This window comes from Danio rerio, chromosome 10 (genome assembly GCF_049306965.1).
Source record: "Danio rerio strain Tuebingen ecotype United States chromosome 10, GRCz12tu, whole genome shotgun sequence".
In the NCBI taxonomy this organism is placed as follows: Eukaryota; Metazoa; Chordata; class Actinopteri; order Cypriniformes; family Danionidae; genus Danio; species Danio rerio.
This window is the reverse complement of record NC_133185.1, coordinates 10358518-10382274: the sequence shown is the minus strand read 5'-3', so window position 1 is coordinate 10382274 and position 23757 is coordinate 10358518. Positions and strand designations below refer to the sequence as shown.

General features: G+C 37.9%; 2 protein-coding genes across 4 annotated transcripts in view; both read right to left on the bottom strand.

The window, feature by feature from the left end:
- Positions 1 to 23757, bottom strand: part of rabgap1 (RAB GTPase activating protein 1) — a 149972-nt gene that overhangs the window by 45700 nt on the left and 80515 nt on the right. The window lies entirely within an intron of this gene.
- Positions 10522 to 16253, bottom strand: LOC101884949 (probable G-protein coupled receptor 21). The gene has a single exon (XM_005174431.6). The coding sequence runs from the start codon at positions 15451 to 15453 to the stop codon at positions 14425 to 14427; it is 1029 nt and encodes a 342-aa protein (XP_005174488.1). The 5' UTR covers positions 15454 to 16253; the 3' UTR covers positions 10522 to 14424.

Genomic DNA, 23757 nt, shown 5'->3' with positions numbered 1-23757 from the left:
CCCATATTTGTGTTTCTTTTCAACACAGCTCAACCAGCCTCTTCTTCTCCCATTGATCTATTGTTGTACCAGTTTCCTCAAAGCCAGCTTGTGATGACTCAAAAGATGTTGAATTACATTTCTTCAGAGGTTAAATTTTGCTCTCAAAACAAGTCTTATAGAGCGTGATGTGTAGTTTATTTCTGTCCATGTTATGCAGTAATAGTTACATCAGTTATGTAACAAGCCACCCAAAAGTGGCTTTTTTTGGTAATTCAGAATGACTCAGTAACGGTTGTTAGTATGTTTCATTAAATAATTTTTCTTAGTTTATCTTAGACAACTTTCAAAAGCAAAAAAATTAAAAAATAAAAATAAAAAAAACACATGCTGTTTGTAATACATATTTCTAAATACATTGTTTTTACAAATCACAACAATAATTTTAGCATTTTAAATCAGCAATATAAATAGAATTGCTGCTAGCATTATAAAAAATATGCAGACATACTAATTCACCACAGGATTTACCCATACAGAATGCCAAAAAGGTAAAAATAGTTACTGTAGCCCATCAAGCGTATGTTATAAAACTAAATCTACATTATACAACATCTCTTTATAGGTCCTCTCTGTTTCTGACACACACACACAAACACTCACGCACACCCAGTGGGAGTCACGGAAGCTTAAGGGCAAACTGCTGCCACTTTCTTTTGCCATTTTAAAAGACAATAATGCAAAATATTACATCATGCCCATGCCTTTCAGTCATTACATACTCAAAAGGTCCCTAGCAGAGTACAGTAAAGAGCTTTTACATTAAGAAGAATCATAATGTTGCCTCAGAATGCTCATTTCGCAACACTAAAACTGTTATTTTTAAGCAGAAGATTTCACCATATGGCACAAGCATTTTGAATATATCGGTCTCAATTAAAGTGATAATTAAAAGCTCATTAATATCAGAGATGCAAGAGAATAGTAATGACTCATGCCTAATACGAGTATGTGCAAAAAAAAAATTGCAGAATATATTTCATCAGTGTTTATAAAACATACATTTAATTGGAATAATACTGTTAAATGCATGACTACTGTACCATATTACTTTGCAAGCTTTTAAAAAATCTATTGAAGGTATACACTATTATTACAAACTTTTTTTTATTATTTATTATTACTTATTTAAAGAAAACCCTTATGCTCACGAAGACTGAATTTATGTGACTATAAAGCAGTAATATTATGAAGTACTATTAAAGCTTAAAATGTTTGTTCTCTACTCAAATACATTTTTTAAATGTACATAATTTCAGTAATTGCATGTTCAGCATCAATATTTTAGCTTTCAGTGTAACATGATCCTTCAGAAATCATTCATTCCTTGCTGCCCAAGAAAAATTTCTTAGTATTATCAACATAGAAAAGTGCCACTTTATCTTTTTTATGAAAATTCCAACAGTAATTATACATCATATCATTCAAATCAATAATAAAAAAAACAGTTCCATCAACTCTAACATGACGGTAAATACAGAAAGAAAACAAGATCTAAAATGTTGTGAACTTCTTGTCCCCTACTGAAGAAAGTCGATAACGCATTTGATAGATTGCTTACATAGGGTATATCCCTATATGATTTTACAATATCTAGAGAGCCACAGCATGTCGAAGAAAAGCATGTCAAAGCAAAATGCTAGCAGGCATCTGTAGCTCTGCTCAAGCTCTGCCTATTGTCCTTTGTTAGGTATCCCCGGGTCGGTGCATCCATATCTTTCACAGTCTATGGTGTTCACGACTATAGCACATGCACAGTCAGTCACACACACCAATGACCAGGAGTCAGAAAAATGGCAAATCCAACTAGTTCAAGGGTAGCTTTTGCCAACTGGAAATATAAGTATATAAGTATAAATATAACTATTTTTCCTATTTTCTAATATAATGAAATGTTGAATTTGATTGTTGTATCTCACATTTTCCCACAACAACATTAAAATAGTGTAGATTAGTGTACAATGTTTTATATTTATTTTATTGTCATTTGAAAAATTTGATTTTTTAAAAGCAAAAGATACTTTCCCTGGTAGTTAGTTACTTTTATAATTATGTAACTCAGTATGTAACTCAGTTACTATTTGTGAAAAGTGAGTAGTACCGATAACTAATTTAACTTTTAAAGGAACGTGCCCAACACTGAGGATAATGTTATCTCCTGCAAACTTCCTCTCCCCCAGAGCTATACATGCAGACTCAACAGCATTTAAACACAAATGGTCAAAAGAGATGCATGTTAATACGCGGTGAAAACACCAATGTGGCTCAACTGATTGCCCTCGACTGATTGCATCACAGAAAACATGTGGAAATCGTGGAATCATGGCCATCAATGTTAAGCATTTAAGAAATACAAAAATACCAGGTGAAAACAGGGCCATTGATCAAAAGCATTTATGGAATACAGTGCACACTAGAGCTCAACCTTGTAGAGACACTCTTTAGGTTTTCATGTCTGGATGATGTGGATCATCATGAATTCAGGACACCATGTTTTATTCAGCGCAAGACCACAACCTTCCTCCAAAAAGCAGGATTAATATCAGTCGTCACGCACAGGCTTTCTTCCATCATGCTGATAAAATGGTGACAGAAGGAATGGAACAAGGCGATAAAAGCAAAGAAGTATGTTTTTTTGGCTTTGTCGTCCCATTCCATCACTTCTATCATCATTTTTTCCAGTCCTTCTTTTGACAAAAAAGGTCAAAATATGCATTGTAGGTTTACCTACACTATTTACCAACTCAATTCACACCATCCCACATGTAATACAAGTCAGATGCCACCTGCCAACAAAGGTACCAAGACTAAAGCCCAGGAAATAACCTTCGGTGAAGATTTGTTTTCTGAAGAAACACCGGCATGCACTCATGCAAGTATTCGAAAACGCCCCCGCACGCTTGCACTAACAGCGGATTCCTGCCTTAGTAAGCAAGCCCCCTTTTCAAAGATTAATTACCCTCTCTTTCTATAATTGATGCTATGTTTATGTGGAAGAGAGGAGCCACTAAATAATGCATCTGCAACCAGCAGCTCGGCTGACGTGCTCAGCAGCTACGCAGACTCGGCAGACTGACCCACTGCTCACACCAGCCAGGTCTGCAAGATGAGAAGAGAAGGAAAAAGGGTCTTCGAAGACACTAGTACAGAATGCAGTGGACTAGAAGCTAAAAATAGGTCAGTCTGAGATCATCTGAGAGCGTAAAGTCTGACTAGACGGCATCTGAGCAAAAGCACATCTCTGTGGAGATCAGATCACAAGGTGGTTGTAGTATAAAACCACTTTACCCCTGTTATTAAGATGCGCTCTCGCCAATCTGATCACAAGTGGGCAACAGATTTTAACCCTGTCCACTTTTGCCCATTTTGCCCAGAGGTAGTTGAAAGCAAATTTAATTGGATTGCGTTTTTACTGTAAAAAAAAAAAAAAGTGTTAAAACAGCAACAAACAACCACCTGCTCTCTGCCGACTAACTGAACACGTAATTGTTAAAGGACGTGCTGTGAGAAAACGATGCGTTGCAACCTGTGCTGCACTGTACCAAAAGACTGATTAAGAGTGAAATCATAGCTGCAATGTGTCATAAATGTTTGTGTTGTCCACAAAAAAAGATGAAGAATGCTAGGGTAAAAAAACATTGACTTTTTCATGGTATTTCTTGTTCATATCACTACAAATGTCAATGTCTTTTTTCATTCTTTAAGATGTTTTTTTTTTTTTCAACACAAGAAAGAAATGCAGATCTACTTTTGATTAAATGAACACCCTCCGTTTAAAGTTTAAAGGGTCTATATGTAGGACTTAAAACCTCTTGTTATGAAGTCAATAAAGGTGCTGTATGTAAGTTTTTGACTCTTCTAAAGCATGAAAACACCATAATATGTTTGCAGATATTTAAGAAACATGCTAAGTGAAGATTCTTGTTTATCTGAAAAACAATGCTCAAGTTAGATATTCTGCTTTGAGATGTGCGTTACGTGCCAGAATGGCTGTTTTTGTTTTGGTCTTTTTAACCCACAAGATGGCGGTTTAGCCTATTATATTTCAGCACCCCAAGTGGCCTGTGTGGAAAACCACATATTTCATTCAGTCATGAAGGCTCTCAAAGTTTGCACCTGTAAATGAAATGCAACCTCCGGTGGACAGTAACAACCCTGAGACAAAAATTCAGAGATCCACATGAGGTGGTTATTAATTAGCAAATAACATAAATATTACAAACGTAAACATTAGGTGAGCAGGCTACATTGTAACCCTGTGTCCTGAGATGATTTGCACTGATAAGCAATTTGGCTGTTTGCACTAGACGAAACATGAGAGAAATTTAAATACAGCAATTCAGAGCCACAGAATACTACACTGCACTCCAGGAAATTGGTAAGGTTTATAATATAAATAATACATATTAAACCTCTTTAACATTATTATATGTACATGCTGAATTACTGATATGTGTTGGCTTCCACTGAGATTTTCAAAAAAACGTTTACAATGGTTTCTTTTATTTTGTTTTTATAAGATCTGAGGTAAACTATCTGCTGCTGATTTCAGTAGTATGCAATAAATGTTAAGTAAAATAGCATTTAAACTCAAATTATTATTATTTAACACTGAATAAACCACATGAAGTTTCTAAAAAAGAAATTTTGGTTAGGACAAAAACTCCTGCTTTTAGTTAGAAAACAGTTCAAATCAGCCTCGATAGTCTGGCACACTCCTGTTGGTGTGGTTAACCTGGCAAACTGCGCTTGCATGGACTCAAAGGAGCTGAGTGAAAATGTGTTTTGATTCAGGAGTGCAATAATGCACCTAGTTCAACCACTTGGTGTCAAACTTACTGCACCTTTAGGGGAACAGCAGCCTATAGCAGCTTATTGCTCGTGTTCACACTCATACACACAAAGAAACTGAATGTGATTGCACGCAATGATGTACATAGAGTTAAGTTTGTTTAACCTTACAATGATATATATACTGATAATAAACCACCAAATACCACTTCTCAGTGACGATTAGTATGACCGCTTATGATGGATGGATGGATGGATGGATGGAAGGAAGAAGGGATGGGAGTGATCGGATGGATGGTTAGATGGATAAATGAATATAGATCGTATGGATGGGTGAGGTAGATGGATGGTTGGATGGACGGATGGATGGTTGGATCAGGTGGATGTATAGATAGATGGCTGCATGGATTCGGTGGATGAATATATTGACGGCTGGATGGATTGAGTGGATGGATGGATATGGATCATAGAGATGATAAATGGATATGGATCGGATTAATGGATCAGGTGGATGAATGGATTGACGGCAGGAGGGATTGGGTGATGGATATGGATCATATAGATGGATGGATATGGATCGGATGGATGTCTTAGATGAATGATAGATTGATCAGATGGATGGATAGGTTGGATGCATATGGATCAGACAGACTGATAATTAGATAGATATGGACTGGATGGATGGGATGGGACGGCTTGGAGGGATCAAATGGATGGTTGGATGAATAAATGGATATAGATAGATCAGGTGGATAGATGTATATATGGATGGATGGATTGATGAATGGATGATCAGTTGAATGAATGGATGGACGGCTGGATGGATCATGTGGATGGATTGGGTGGATGAATGGATGGATGGCTGGATGGATGAATGGATTGGGTGGATGGATGGATGGAGGTATGAATATGGATCATACAGATAGATGAATGGATATGGATCAGATGGATGAATGGATTGACCGCTAGATGGATTGGGTGGATGAATGAATGTATGGTTTGATGGATCGGGTGGATGAATAGATGGAAGCAGGATGGATCAGGTGGATGGAAGGACATGGATCGGATGGATGAATGAATGGATTAGTGGCTAGATGAAGTTGGTGGATGGATGTATATGGATCATACAGAAGGATGAATGGATATGGATTAGTTGGATAGATCCTGTGGATTATGGATTGATCAGATAGATGATTGATCAAATGGATGGGTTGATCAGATGGACGGATGGATTGATGGGTGGATGAAGTATATACAGTGGGTGAATGGACACTGTGGATGGATGGATGGATACAGTGGATGGATGGTTGGATATGCAATGGATGAATGGATACAGCAGATGAACACAGAGGAAGGATACAATGGTTGGGTAGATGTATGAATAGGGACCCACAACACTTGACCCAATAGGTCTCTAGCTCAAGAGGTACAATTTTCTGCCTTTCAAGTATTTCTATAAAAACTAACAAGAGAAGATAAAGAAAAGCAAGAATGTAAAAATGGCAGGAATAGATGAAAAACAAAACAAAGAATTAATGGACGAAGCCAAAGAAAATGTCATCTTTTTTCTCAAGACTCTCTGGACAGAGGAAGTCTGAAAATGCTCAGGGTTTGCTGGGAAGACAGAGTACCTGATGTCTCAGATAAGGAACCGTATTTATGTTGCGCAGCATTGGGGAAAGTCATCCTGGACTCTGAATAGAACTAAGAAAATCAAGGTGACGTAAGGCAGCTTAAAAAGGGGTCTGTGTGAACCTCCTGCAAATGAGAACAAAACAGAACTTGTGTTGGGTTTCGGCAGTGATGGTGAGACTGTGTGTGTTGGGGGAAGGTTGTTTCCGCAGGAAGCACTGTACTTTTTTCCCTGGCCATTGTTTATAGTCGTTTATTCTGATCGGCAACAATGGGCGAAAATGGCATTTTGTTTTTCTTGGGGGAGGCTGATTATAAAAATTGTAGCAAGCTTGATGAAAGAGAGTGAGCAGCCGAGTTGGTGGGTGGGTTTACTGTAGTCCAGGGCTTCAGCAAGAGGGAGGCAGGGAGGGTCCACATCCTCTTCCCTTCAACATATCACCCATTAGGCACATGTTGGGGAGAGACTGAGTGCCCTGTCGTCTGTGACAATACATGAGTGCCTGAAAAGAGGTTTAATGAGTCTGAACTCTACACTATATTATGTAAACGATCATTGTGATAACTAAGTTAGAACACAATGTTACACTGAACACATTTTACAACCTTATGATGATATTTAGTGTGTATATGCTCATGTGTTTCATTTAAAATGGTTGTTAAAAGGGTGTTTATGTTTATCTCAGCCAAAAAGCAATTTTAGCCAAGTTTTTCAATGCATGAATTAAACACTGTATTGGGTAAGCTGCATGTGTGTGAATAAGTGTATGGGTGTTTCCCAGTGTTGGGTTGCAGCTAGAAGGGCATCAGCTGTGTAAAACATATGCTGGATAAGTTGGCGGTCCTTTCCGCTGTGGCGAAAAGAAAGCCGAAAAGAAAATGAAATGAATGAATGAATGAATGAATGAATGGATGAATAATTAACATATATGCACACACACTTCTTATAAGACTATAACATTCTGATTGATGCTCTATTATCAGTTATTATGGGATTAGTGTTGGTGCTCAACGGTTAAGTATTTATTTTTACTTTTCTAGTTTATTTATTAGCAACATTGCTCTTTTACCAAATTTTCAATTGAATATAAAAGCAGCCTGAAAACAACATAAGTTTTTTTTTTTTTTTTAAATATAAAAATGTAGATTATTACACATTTGAGAAATATTAATGAATCTATTTTAATGTCATAAAACAATCACTAGACTAAAAAAGTATTGAAGCTGGAATTAAAACTGCAGACGCACTGTTTCTTCAAATACACTAAACACACTAAAGTGATTTCTGAAAGATTATGTGACTGTAGTAATGATACTAACAATTTGCGAAAAGCTTCGAAAATCTGAGAAGTAAATTAAATTGAAAAATATATTTCAAAATTATATCACATTTATTTAAATAGTTAAAATAAAATCACCATAGAATAAAAAGGTTCTATCTGACATTTTTGTCAAAATGTAGTTATTCACATATTCTTATTAAATGACAACTTGTTTACATTATGGGATGTTTTTTTATACAAGTTGTTTACATTTTTAGACTTCTTATTTAAAAGCAAAAAATGTTTTATCTACTAAGTCGAACTCTAGCTTGCCTCTATAAGCTTCTCTCTGTGAGCCAATCAGCAATTTAAATGCCAACACAAGCACAATTTGGGATCAGCTTTCTTTCATTCCACCAGACCGTTCCGTTGTTAAAAAAAAATTCATACATTAAACATGAAATATTTTCATTTGTGTTCAATATAGTAAGTGAAACATTTTTCAGTGTTCATTAAACTTTGTAAAACTCCTCATTTGTTCATTGTCTGTTTTCTTTAAATTTAATGAATTTGAATTAGGCAAGTTATTGTACAATGATGGTTTGTTAGACTATCGAAAGCAAAAATAGACTATAGGGGCTAATAATTTTGTTCTTAAAATTGTGTTTAAAAAAATAAAAATGGCTTTTCTGTGACCGTAGTAGAGCTGTGCGTTCTGTTTAACCCTTAAGGTGACTTGACTGACAGGTGCGTGATGCGTGAGGCCAGCGAACACGGCGTAGCTTTCAGTTATGATCAACACAGTTTCCATAATTATACTTTATATATAGATAAAGTCAGTGGCTCTGCATGTAATGACTCTATCTCGCTGGAGTTTATAGCCATTTCACTTTACTTCAGGACGCATTAATGCAGCGGTCTGCTCCGCAAGTCTATCGGAGACATTCATAAATATACCTAGCAAATCTAATAAATGTTAGAGACATACTCGGTACATAAACGCACTAAATAACACTTCAGCCGCGTTTATTTGAGGGTGTGCAAGAAAATCTGCACTTGAGCAGCGTCTATTTGAGGGCGTGCAAGAAGTTTTGTGCACGAATAGAGGAAATCAGCGCTCAAGCAGAGATTGACATGCTCGTAGGCTATTACATGAAAGCGATCTCGACTTAATACTGCGCCCATAACATTTGTCAATGAAATAACTCCACATGTAGTGGTAGATCTGTGTAAAATGCCCAACAAAGTCTGCCGCCACAGCTGGAAAAAATCCTAGAGGAAACACTGTGTGTGTGTGTATGTGTGTGTGTGTGTGTGTGTGTGTGTGTGTGTGTGTGTGTGTGTGTATATATATATATATATATATATATATATATATATATATATATATATATATATATATATATATATATATATATATATATATATATATATATATATATTTATATATATATATATATATGTATAACTGTACACTTGGTGAGCAGAAGAGTGGTCTTCAAAAACATAAAAAATTCATACTGTTTTGAAACTTTTGCCTGGCACTGTACATTGTTGATTTCCTACATAGTTCAATAAAGGATATTTTTTTTTGCCCTTTAGTTTGCATTTATGTTTTGTTCAAGTCATCTGGATACCCCTCCAATCTCCATCTCCAAATAAATGAACAATTATCATATATTGTGTCATGCAGCAGGTTAGACAGACAAATGACTTATCATTGGAGCCTTGTCCTATCTTTTCTGGTTAATATTGAAGAAAAAAAGGAATATTTATAAGTCTTCTTTTATTTGAACCAGTCAAATTAGGGCTTCTGTAGCTAGGATGGATGTTTAACTTGACAAAACCTTGTCAAAAAAGTATAAATTTAGCAATATTTAAACTGTTATGCAACGTTAAACAAGGTCATGAGAAACTTGCTGTACTTAAGAAAACAAAGAAAACTCAAGACTTTTAATGCGTCACAGAAAATGACAAATATTTAAGTTGGCAAGACTAAAAAATGAATGTGCTTTTTCAATAAACGTTGAAAGTTTTCCAAAGCTGACATTTACTTCAGACATTAAATGTAAATGTCTGATGTACAGTTGAAGTCAGAATTATTAGCCCTCCTAAATTATATGCCCCCGTTTATTTTTCCTCCAAATTCTATTTAACAGAGAGAAGATTTTCTCAACACATTTCTAACACAATAGTTTTAATAACTAATTTCCAATAACTGATTTATTTTATCTTTGCCATGATTACAGTAAATAATATTTGACAAGATATTTTTCAAGATACTAGTATTCAGCTTAAAGTGACACTTAAAGGCTAAATAGGGTAATTAGGCAAGTCACTGTATAACATATTGCTTAGGGGGGCTAATAATTTTGACCTTAAAATGGCTTTTAAAATTTTTAAAACTGCTCTTATTCTTTCTGAATTAAAACAAATAAGAGTTTCTCCAGAAGAAAAAATATTATAGGAAATACTTTGAAAGATTTCTTGCTCTGTTAAACGCTGTTTGTGAAAAAAAAAAAAAAAAAAAAAAATATATATATATATATATATATATATATATATATATATATATATATATATATATATATATATATATATATATATATAAATAATAATAACAGGAGGGCGAATAATTCAACTGTACATGCTAATGCAAGTATTTACAAACCAAACCATAAAAGCAAACATAAGATTATTAATGTACTCAAAAAAACCTACGTAAAAAAGAAACATGCAAACATTCAGAAGACACATTTCGTCGAGATGATAAAGAGCGCTGAAACATACAGTAATCAGATAAGATCACATTTATTTCCTCAGTGCAGATATACCAGAATATAAATATATTATTGACAATTATTTTCTAAAACATGACATCATTACAAAATTTGCGGTACGCTACATCAGTACCTCAGCTACAGCCATACACACACCAGACGATGTTGATATGCTGAAGAAACAATGACAAGCTGATCAAGTCGGTCCAAATGTTGACTCTGCAGTGCTTTCATATCCTCAAGTGAAAAGTGTTCAGAAACGATAAGAAATGAAATATGATTTGGAATGCTTTAAGGTGAAAGGTGAAACAAAAAATTCTTTAGTTAATCAAATAAAAATCTGACCCACTTAGAAGGGCAAGATCATGAGCAATTCATTAAGAAGCCTGGCTCAGCAATTGAACAAATTGTTAAAAAGACACAAATAAATTAAATCAAGACAAGCTTTCGGAATAGACTGCGTGTGTCTGTTTGTGCGCGCAGCAGTGTGTTCCACAGGGAGAAAACGCACGCTGTTCCAGCTCAGCCCTCCATTTTCTGCGATGGCAGGGGCCGGTTGGGTCCTGCGTCCTAATATGGCACAGCGGAGAGCAAGTCATCTTGGGAGATTCTCTCCCTTGAGAGCGCTAGCCCTTGACTTTGATTTCAGGAACAGAGCAGTTTTCCCACAGGAAAGAAAAAAGCAGACTTTGGCATCAAAAAAACACACAAATAAGCCTTCTGGCATTAAAATGTGCCAAAGGTCAAAATCTTTCAGCTTTTACGCATGACAAACTTGACAAACTTTTACTCACGACAAAAGTACCATTGCCTATGAAGCACAGCATGCAATGCCGACACCAGTTTGGGCAGTGTTAGAGCCTCAAAATCCATTCTTATTTCAAAACATACAATGTACATAAAACCAACTTACAATATCCTTCATACAGAAACAAGTTTATAGAAACAACATCTGAAAATAAGCAGATACTCATGCTTCGAGATTCAGATTTTCATAGGAATTATCCCATCTACAAATTCAATAATTTTTTTGTTGACCGATGAGTAAGACCTCAGAATCAGTCTTAATGAAAGTAACAAATGGATGGTTTCTCAAAACTCAACCAATCTAAAAACGGATGTTTTGGAAGCAGCTTTTCAAGCATGACCATTAAATACACCGTTTAATTTAATTCCCTCATGTAAATACGAGGACTGTTTCTTACAATGAGGAAGAAATCCAGAGCTCCAGGGGCATTATAAAGTCTAAATAGCAATCAAGACGAATGCTAAAAACAAGTTCTTGGAATAGACATGCGCCTTTGTTCTGTTTAAAGCACATACACATCCATGCACGTGTGCGCACAAACATGGTCATGTGCGATCAATAAAGCGATGGACGGTTTAATGGCTAAACTGAGATACCCAAATTCTTTCAGCTCTGGTTTAAAAACAGCCTATGGTCAGAGGCAACAAGATCAAGATGTACATTTGAACAAACAAGTCGGGACACTTGGGGAAAGAAAATACAAGCCCTTTTTCTATTGTGTGCGATATGTTTTCTATCACTATCCAGCTCTCTCTAGTGAGTGGAAGTATTGCACAGCAACCTGCCATGATACGGCAGTTTTTAGACTTTACACATCATCTATCAAAAGCTTGACCATACACTCGAAGAGAGACTTTTGAAGTCATAAGACACTTCTTCACATCACAGTATTACAATTATCAAAGCAAGTCTATAGGCAATTCATTCATTAATCAAAGTGACATAGCATACAACTAGATCTGACAGTCAAAGTACTGTATTTGTGATCAAATTAGAGAATGGCGTGATACAAAAAGAAGAATTTGGGAATATGCCATTATATATAACCCACTCTGATGGAAAACATTCTCTTAAAACAATTTAAGAGAAGGTAAAGGTCATAAATATCCTTTCATTAAATATAAAGAGGAATGCAGACTGTTTTTCTGTTATAGAATAAACGTCCTACTACAAAGAAGCAATCCATTCAACAAGTATTTTTAATCTTCAAACATTTTGTAGCTCCTGTATATATACACCTAATATTTAAAAAAATAACTCAATCAGAGTACACCAATAAATATTGTTACTTTGGTCAACTATAAGGACAAAGCTATCTGCATAAGAAACCATTAACAGTACCATCCAAATGAGTGTATTTATAATCAGTCACAGCATGAAAATAAAAACCACAAATAACAATTTTCTTGGCATCTCCACATATGAATTATGTACAGAATCTGTGTAAGAGGCTTCTTAAATGTTTCATTAAGATAAATAGTACAGCGCAGAAAGATCCTAATGTGGAAAATTTTCCATATAAATCTGACCTCTGATATTATTATTCAGTAGATTTTCCTTTGACTTACAATTTTTGCACATGAAATGTCCTAATGCACCTGGAGTTCAATCTTTTTAGTTCCTGCCCACATCAGCAAACTTTACCACTGCAGCATTGTTCATCTTAAGTGTCCGTTGACAGAATTAACATCTGTTATGGTCATGTGTTGCAGTATTGTGCTTAATTGCATTATTTAATATTTTCAGTGTCATTGTGCGTTTGAACAATATGTTAGAACAGATGTTCCACATTCTTCTTAACTATTCATCCCAACCACTAAAACACACTGTAACTTGTGGAAACAAGCCAAGCAAGGCAAGAGTTACACAGGGTTGACACTTCAGGGCATAGGGCAAATCCGAGAGTCCATATGTCCAATCAAACCAAATTCCAAGTTGAATCCGACCAAATTCCCCAAGATGTTGAACAGATTTTTCAGAACGACTTGCAGGACAGTTGAAATATGTAATAAAGAGTTGATGAATTTCTGCAAGGAAGTTCGTCTCCAGTGTGATCAAAGGTTAAAAAGGAGTCAGGCAAAATAGCCAGTCTGTTTGCAGTTGTATATCTGCATTTTTTGAGGATTATGTCCTCTGACTAGAGGCACAGTTATGTAATTCCTTCATTGCTTTAAATAAGCAGAAAAATGGGAAGACTACTAAATTGTGGTGTAACTTTAGGGCTAGAGAGAATCACCACTCTTTGGAAAAGGAGATTTTGCTAAAAATTCCAATTGTGATTGCTGAAGGTCAAGACTTATCATTGATTCCTAGACTTAATAAATTATTATTTGAAAATTTGAGGCAAGAATTAGATATTACTAAAAAAAAAAGGGTCATGTGTCCCAGGTATCCACTATAACAAACGGTTTAAATTGTTGTAATTATCTGGCAAAAATGTCATTTTAAAAGATTGTCTTATCTATAATATTTAGAGTTTTTTAATTAGTCTAAGAGACCTTTTTTTTTGTTGTTGTTCCTACATCAAAACAAATGTGAGCCAGTAAACAGGAGAAATACAGACGACTTGTTCTCACTGTTTTGACCACATAAGTAGTACTATAAGCCGACACTCACCAAAGGCCGATCAGATTTCCACAAAGTCTACAAGATCAGCTAGCTGAAGTTACTGAAAGAGCTTGTCCTCTTTAAGATGACAGTTGAGGAGCAGACGGCATATTTCAGTTTTTGCTTTATGCAACCAATGTAATGATTGCAATCTATGACTTTTGCAATGACAATCCAGTCTGAAAGAATGAGATTTCATCCTATCCTCATTGCTTAATGTATCAACGTAGCAAAAACTGCTGCGAATGGCATATCCACAAATGCCAACGAGAACAGCAAACACCACCCTCATAAAGCTGTCTACTTAATATCTAATGACCAAGCATCCATTTTTTTCCTGCTGGGTAATCCTGCAACTATAGAACCAGACAAACAAACCGTTGTCATTGTGCCTCTATCAAACCCAGGACGTGCACAGATACTGAACTATTTTTCCAGTATTTGCTTCTAACCAGACAAGATCCTTGTCAAAAATTTCAAGCTCAGTATTATGCCAAAAATGATTTTACACATGGCAAGCAGGTTGTAAAGGGGCTGGTGGCTCTCCTAGGGGTTTCTTGTTGTCAGTACGTTGCAAGCAAAGAAGGCAGAGTCGTTTGAGGCCTTTCCGAAAGGCGCTGTTCGACAGGCTGTAGATGAGACAGTTGCAAAAACTATTGCTTATGGCCAGCCATGTGGTCAGGAATGAGGCAATGGCATGGTGGTATATCCCTGCGCTCTCCAGTAAAAAGTAAATGATGTAGGGTAACCAGAGGATGTAGAACACACTGGTGATACGGAAGAGCACAGTGGCATAACGTTTGTCAGTGCAGGCTTGCTCGCCTGGCTCAGGATCCTGTGGGCCAAAGCGAGCTCTCCGCTCACTGATCTGCCGAGTGTGTTGCCGACAAATTCGAAAGATATGGGCATAGGTAAAACAAACTGTAAAAGCAGCTGGTGCATAGAGGGCCGCAACAATAAATGCAGTAAAAATAGGTTGGGTGTCCCAGGAAGAGCACCATTTAAATACATCTCCATGGTATCCTGGCTTGCCCCAACCAAAAAAAGAGGGCAAAAAGATGAGTGATGAGTACAGCCAAATAAGGATAATGCAAGTGCGAAGACGGCAGGGTGTGACAAGAGCTGTATAGGAGAGAGGTCGTGTGATGGCAACATAGCGGTCAATACTAACGCATGCCAGAGAGGCCATGGAGACACTCTTCAACACAGAGACCATGTAGCTAAAAACCATGCAGGTGAGTCTCTCATTCAAACCCTCCAGATGGTGCAGGAGGGAAAGGGAGGGGATAAGACAGCTAACCCCAACCAGTAAGTCTGCATATGCCATGGTCTGTATAAAGGAGCTAGTGGTATGGTGACTGAGTAACGGGGCACAATGGAACACAAAGATAACCACCAGGTTTCCAGAGATGATGAGCACTGTCAAGAAAAGAATAACAGCAACTTCAAGTAGACAGGTGTTAAAAATCTGGGAGTAGCCAATGTCCAGCAGGCAGAAGGGTTCTGTGGTATAGTTCAGCTCAGTTGCATTCATCTTGTTCAGGGTGCGCTTGGGCGCACAATTAGGGTGCTAGTTCCTTGGGGGCCTAGCTCAGCAAAGGCTTCCCAGAGTATGACTGTCCCTGTTAGATATGGGGGAGGTGTCCATGCCAGGTGCCTTCCATATCAGCAGCAACGGGCGACTAGTCTTCTGTGCCCACAGCAATCCTTTCACTAAAACACACACAAGCAGCTACAGTATTCCAGGGAGAGTCACTTAATGAGTAAAACACTGCTTTAGGGGGAAGGTGGTGACCGTTACTTCAATTCCATGTAAAATCCAAACAGTACCCCCTCTCTTATCAGTCTCCCACCTTAATGGGGAGTAGCACAGCTGCGCTTCAGCAGGACGGGCAGCTGCCGGCACAGGACGTTCAGGATTTTAAATTTTTTTTAAAAACCCACAGGAAGCCAAAATCCTTGCCACTCCGATCACAGATGTCCCAGTTGCTCGCAAACAGTTATTTGTCCAAAGAATCACACACAAAAAAACAGGCACAGAAGATAACTCACAAACTGTTTCTTTCCTACAAATCCCAAAAGAATGCAATCCACAGTCTTCTCTGCAACTTCATTTGTCAGTCAAATGAAGAGTAGGGAATCTCTTCAGCACGTGCCGGGCTCCCGGCTCCCTCACATCAATGTGGAGGAAGTCTGTGTGATCAAGGATAAAGGAACAGCAAGTGGTGACTGGCATTTCATATGCAGAAGGGGCTCTCCAAAGAGGAGCCAGCATCTGGAATGTAAATGAGAAATAGAATGGTGTGATGCAGAAAGCAGCCTCTCTCGCTCTGTGGCACTGATGCACCCTCGCTCTTTCCTTGGCTCTCTCCCTCCCTCTCTCCGCTGCAGCAGGAGCACACAAACTCCTCCCACCCTTGGCTCTAGCCAGTAAGCAGATGTCAGAGCACGAGCACAGAGAGGCATCCCCTTCCCTTGTCAATCCATATAGTCCTTCATTCCGCATATACCCACCTATTAATCTCTCACAAACACAAAATTGCATTACCTTCAGATTTTTAGGCTCCCTCAAGGACACAGTCTGTCTAATGTAAAACTAAAATTACTTGCTCTATCCTTCCTTTTCCTTTTATTCCCATCGCAATTCCAACACAACATCCCTCCCACGCACACTCCCTTTCTCCCGCCTATGCGGACACATGCAAAAAAAAAAAACTGCAGGTCAGAAAACAGCCATTTTCACAAAGTCACAGAAAAAAGCCCAACTACAAGCACTTTTTACTAGAACTATTTATGATGTTATCAATTTTAGTGTTTGCAGTTTAGGTTGATGAACACCTAGGCAATAATGTTTCTGTGGCATGATTTGTGCCAGTCTGAATTTGATGAATTGGCCATAAAAAATACAAAACATTTGTGTCTTCTTAATACGAACATACCCGTTTCTATTTATATCATGTTCAGTCTCGATTCTCTGTCACCTCTGTAACATTAAAACCACAGCACCTCTTCAGTCTCCTTTCATTCCGTCACTGCCAGAATCTGCAAACACACAGTCCCCACTTTCACGCTTTCCTCTGCCAAGCACACAAGGGGCTAAAAATAGGCTTGACTTGAAAGGTGGGGAGCAGACGACATGGTCTTATCCATTAGGAGGAGGACAATGAGGAGGAAAGGAAGAAATACAAAAGAATGAAAGAGCTCGATGCAAGAAATCAAGTGAGTTGGCAAGAGGAAAAAAAGACAGACTCTTAGACTACCTGCGTCGATTGTTCTGAAGTAGGGTTGTCACAATATTGGAACTTGATACTAATCGGTATTGAAATGCTAAAAACGTCCCGGGAACATTTAAGCACTGTTGAGCGGCTTCTTAAATAGCACTGATTTACAATTGTTCACATGCTCAACAGAAATGACCGTGATTGGCTGTGATGGTCATCGGTTCGCTGAACTCACCGCTGTTTACTGAGGGCGTACTCACACTATATACAGTTGCCTTGAACCGGCCCAAAGCACGCTTGTGCACTCTCCAGTCACCCCCGACGGCCCACACTCACATTACATTCTGGCCTGGGCATGCTTATGTCATTGATGATGCGCTGTTTAGTAAGCACTTTAGCTCACCACAGTGGAGATTTCTTTAGTTATTTCGTTTAAGTCGAGTGAGTTGCAGTGACACGTAGTCAAATATGTCGCCGAACAGATCAATCACTTTTGATGCTTATAAACAATCATAGTCTCGTGCTCACAAGTCCTCGTGCTGCAGGAATTAGGAGGTTTGCTGAAGGTGCAGCTGTCGTGCAGTGAGGGGTTTGCATCTTTAATAAACTATGACAGTTTGCGTTGATTGCACAGTAAGAATGATTAATAAATCCATATGAAACAGTCCCTTAAATATCACGTCTCACTTTCAGTTTCAGGCTCAGGCACATTTTGCACTCACACTACAGGCGTACTGCACCAACGCCCAAGTGAAACGCGCTCTGGCACACTTCTTCCAACCGGGCCAGGGCCGGCCAAGTGGACCATGCCTGCGCCCGATTCAGAGCATTCACATTTCTCGATTTGGGAAACGGGCCCAGGCATAGTTCAAATAGCATAGTGTGAGTACGCCCTGAGTGTAACCAAGGCAAGGCAAGCAGAACTGGCCAGGTAACTGGAGCGTTTCAAAGTCACGTCGATCAGCTGGTTTGTCGATAAACTGACATTCGAGCGATCCGTTAATGAATCACAGATTTCAAAGGCTATAGTGACCCTGTATCTGTGGTTTCACGCAGTTAACGGTGGTGAGTTTGGTAAACCGATGACCTTCACGGCCAATCACTGTCATTTCTGTTAAGCACGTAAACACTGGCAAATCAGCACAGCAATTAGAAATGAAGGTTTTTAAAGTTCCAGTACCGATTGGTATCAAATTCCAGTATCTTGACAACCTTATTCTTAGAACCACTTAAACAGTCCCTTGCAGAAAGTCGACTCCAAAACATACAGACTATAATGCAATTTGATTGTGACTTAGGATTATGTAATCCACCATTTTGACCTTTATATTTAAATTTCTGGAACAACTGGAAATTATTATATATACATTTATTATATATATATATATATATATATATATATATATATATATATATATATATATATATATATATATATATATATATATATATATTTTTTTTTTTTTTTTTTTTTTTTTTTGAAGCTGTGTGCTATTTCTTTGTGTTCTATTTCTTTATAGCTCAATGCAGTTCATTGACCACAAAATTTCAGGTACTGCAAACACTTTTGTACTGACAAGAACAAACTGCACTTCTATATCCTCACAGCTTTGTTTTTGTAAGTGTTAAAACAGCCTGTCAACCGTGACTTAAGGACTATAGGCAAAGATAAGTGACAAGCTGTAGTGATGGAACCTCACAGTGAAGCAAAGGTGTGAGCCAAGATCAGTCTGACTCAGCTGCTCGGTGAAAACACAGCAAACACAAACAGCACATACTCATCCCTTCATAGAGTGACACAGCACCTTTACATCAATAGTCAGCCAAACTCTCAGACCCACAAACCTGTACATTGCCGCGGCATAGAAGAGCCAGTATTGAGCCGTATAGACCACCCACAGTCTTCCTCCATAAACCCTGAACAATCCCCTGGGTCTAGACCCTTCAGCGTGACATTAACCCCACTGAGAAGCAGCCCTATTTTTGTACAGACAAGTATGCTACTATTTGTTGTATAAAAGGTCTTCTATTGAAAGCAATCAAGCTGAAGACTATCTGTTCCCTATTTTGTTAAGTCACGGCTGGTGCTCAGATGCATATTTATTGTGGCGTGTTTAGAATGCCGAGACTTGAAGTGAGAGAAGGTGCTGCAGACTAACAGGCCAGGCTTTGTGTTAGCCGTTTGTTTTTATTCACCACATGGGGTGGTGTGTGAGGGGTGTCTAGAGAAATCTGTGTGTATGTCTGACCTCTGCGTCTGTGTTTACGGACAGGGGAACATCTGGTTATAGGATGTGCCAAAGAAATGCAGCCCGACAAGCATGCTCGGTTCCGCAGATGGGTGCAGATTGAAACAGTGCTCCAAAATCTAGTGTTTGTTAGCATGTCGATCTAATTAAATATACTTATTCTATTAATAAAAATAGAATGAGAGCCATGCGGATGGGGATTGCCTGTAAATGTAGGCTCCTTGCCAGTCTGCTATGAATTATTGACTTGATATTTTCAGTGGTGACATTGGAAATCCAATCATGTAAGCATCTGTTGTTTACAAGGTATTTAGACAAACAAGGCAGAGTCTTTGTTGGCCCACCTTACGATGCTCTTCATGAATATCTATACGATGCTCTTCAGAATCAGGAAAAACTAATATAAAGAACAACCTGGTGTAAAATGTTTTTGCAAACAAAATCAGGACAAAAGGAAGTTTGTTTCAGAGGATTGAAACAGCTTGTCCAAGCAAACTTAAAATAATGCTAATCTTCAATGAATCATCTATTAAACTGCATCCCAATCATCACAAATACTGCAAAAGACCTTTTGGAACTCACAGAAATCAGTCAAGTTTGGTGAGGGAAAAATCATGGTTTGGGGTTAAATTCAGTATGGGGGAGTGTGAGCAATCAGCAGAGTGGATGGCAACATCAACAGCCTGAGGTATCAAGACATTTGTGCTGCCCATTACAATACAAACTACAGGAGAAGGGCAAATTCTTCAGCAGTATAGCGCTCCTTCTCATACTTCAGCCTCCACATCAAAGTTCCTGAAAGCAAAGAAGGTCAAGGTGCTCCATGATTGGCCAGCCCAGTTACCAGACATGAATATTATTGAGCATGTCTGGGGAAAGATGAAAGAGGAGGCATTGAAGATGAATCTAAAGAATCTTGACTCTGGGAGTCCTGCAAGAACGCTTTCTTTGTCATTCCGGATGACTTCATTAATAAGATATTTTAGTCATTGCAGAGATGTACAGTATGGATGTAGTCTAATAAGCGGTCATTCTGACAATTGTCATACAAGTTGTCACATTGTCACATCATATTTACATTTAAAGCTTCTATTGTGATATTAAAATTATTTAATTAAGTCATCATCCTATAATATACAACCTTTTTGGTAATACATCTTATAGATGTATAGTTAGGCTGCGTTAGACCACGAATGTCAGCGACTCATTTTCACTGTCTCAAGCAGGGGAGAAGGCTTTTTCATGGCACTGAATATGGTCATTTGAAAGACATATCTAAAGCAAAGTTGTGTTTTTGTCAACTGAAAATTCTGATTTTGTAAGTTGGAAGTTGCTAGGCAACAGAGGCAAGCATATTTAAAGTCACAAGAAAAAAACAGCAGACAACTAAAATGCATGCTTTTATTTTGACTGCTATGGCAGTTCTACGTAGAAATATTCATAACTCTTTCGTGTTTTGTAATTATAAAAGAAAATATACACTTATTTAGTAAATCGCAGAAGGATAGATATCTGTTTCATTTCATCAATTTTATTAAATTGCATACGTTAAAAACGCTCAAAATGACCAACTCGGTACTTGTAGTGTTAAGGGCACCTATGGTGAAAAATCGACTTTTCAAGCTGTTCGGACAGACATGTGTGTAGGTATAGTGTATACCATCATATTAAGGCGATATAAACACACAGAGTCCTTTTTTTTTTTTCAATTAACAATATTAAAACGGTGGACCAATTGGAGCGGTTTTGAGACCAACCTTGACGTAGGAGTGCAGCCCCCCTGCACACCGAATTGATTGACAGCTGCGTATTAAGATGTCTCCGTAGTAATGCGTATAATCATAACAAGACAGGACGTGCGCAAAGCAACCGGGAATAAAAGGTCTGTTCAGTTTGCTAGAATCATCAATCATCATTAAATGTAAGTGTGAGTTTTACAAGTTTAAAATGTTTTAAAACAGTGCATGTTTGTAATGAATTACAGAGATTTAATTGCAGCGTATCAGTACAATTACAAAAGATGCTTCAATCGCTGTTTGTAGACATTAAATCAGGCTTATTTTGTAAATTACATAACAGATATCCATACAGAAGTGTATATTAACGTGTATCCTGTAACATTTGCTGTGCAAAAAGAGTTCAAAGCTAAACGTGCGCACTGTCTGTGTGTTTGTGTCCATGGTGTCTGTGTGTGCGTGAACTTTGTAACGACATTGTGCGTGACTCATCGTTGCAACTCCACAACAAATGCATAAGATAATCATTGGTAAAGTTCTTACTGTAATATTTCTTACAAACACTATGCAAGATCTGCTTCCTTCATGTCTGTTTTTTGTCTAGAGCAGCTGAGGGAAGAGATTGAGGGATGCTAGCAGGCACGTGGAAATGGTGGGCATGAAGGACTAGCCTTAAAGGCACAGATCACAAAAAACGTTACCTGATGGTTAGAAATATAAAACAGAAACTTCTAAAATGTATAATAAATAATCTTTTGAGTGTTTTGAGCTGAAACTTTTCAGACACATTCTGGAGACACAAAAGACTTATATTAAATCTGGAAATAGGGGTAACCTGGGTCCCCTTTAAAACATAAGCTAAATTAACCAAAATATTTTCATCACCCAAATACAAAAGAGACTTTTAAGTTACTACTACAATGAAAAAATAAACTAGCTTATAGTCTTTAAAGTGTAAATATGTCACATTTATTGGCCGGCAACCCATATTACATAAAAATGTCTTTTTTAACCATAATTAAAATGCTGTGTCTATGTGGTGTGCATACACATGACGACACTTGTCCACTAGCGTTTTTACAGAAACTCACATACTGCTCATGCACCCTTGACAGCAGAAGAGAAGGAGAACATACCATATAATGTAAGAAGGATAACAGCTCCTCTCAAACACATTAAACAGCCAAACATCCTGTCCATCAGCAGCACTTCAACCTCAGGTCAAGCAGCTTCAAACTATACATGCTAAACTATGTTATTCTAAAGCCCTTGATATAAAGCAAAAGCACTCTGTCCTCTACAACAGTATTTTTCAGATGCGCTTGTAATAAGTTACTGTGGATTGACATAACACTTTTGCCTCATACCATATAATTAATATATGTATAATCACAAACTCAAAATAACACACAGCCCTTGAAAAAAAAATAATAAAGGTGCTTTGAGTATATTGTAGTCTTAATATTCATCAATTATTCATATACTACACTTTTCTCTTCCTTTAGGGGAAGGAAACAAATGTAACACAATAAAACAAAAACAAAACCCTTCTCCTCTCTCCCACCTCACCACACAACAACCCCAAAGCATAATTAATTCTGAGTGTGCCTCACACAGTGGGCTTGACAAACCACCTGTAGAAAACACACTTTTTCATTATTCTGACACTTCAACCAACACGCGCACCAGTTTTTACACATTTGCACCAGACACATTCTAATTCTACACTCACACCAGATGCGGAGGAAGCATCAAGCGCGAGTGATTTACATGTTAAGTCAATGTAAATACGCGAATAGCCATCCTGCGGCACGAATGAAACAGGCACGAGTTGAGCATTTTGCACATTTTTCCCTCTTGATGTGCGAATCGCTCACGTTGGAAAATATGATCTTCAGCAGACATTCGCAGCAGACATTTCTCTTGTGGGGGCGTGATTATGATGTAGCACCTGTTGATGGTGTCCAAAGAGGAAATCCTCTTGCTGACACTGGACAACAGTTCATCAAACTGGGCTCAGCTCATTCGGAACTACCACTGAAAGTTGAACTCACAAAGCTGAATACACCTCTGAAAGGATCTAGTGGGCTCAAACAGGGCGGCAAACGAATATATGCTGTTTATCAGCCTTCCTAAAGTATATAAGCACAGCTATTCTCTCAGTAAAATCCATGTTAGCCATTTAGCAACAAAGCTAGAGTCAACCAGGCAGACGTGCACTGCTCTCTGGGGTTTTGTACTCAAAGCACCCCATACTGACTGCCTGGAGGTATGATATATTAGTGTAAACGGGGTCTGGGTGAGTATTTTTCACGAGTGGGTTGCTACTGCGACGGGGGCGAGGCAGAGGATCGTGATGTCTATACACCATCAGCGATGGACGATGGCATCGTCTATCGACCCAGCCTTAATTGCCTCTTGTTGTTGAATTGCTGAATGCCTGAATGCCAATTGTAAGTCGCTTCAGGCAAAAGCGTCCGCTAAATGACTAAAAGTAAATTTAACAAGATTTTTCCAAGGAGAGTGTTTGAGTTGTTTTTGTCCATAAAAAGAAAGTTAACATGGACCCAAACAGCCAAGATTTCCACAAAGATAGAAAAACAGATTTTTATCCCCTCCAAACATTATCTTT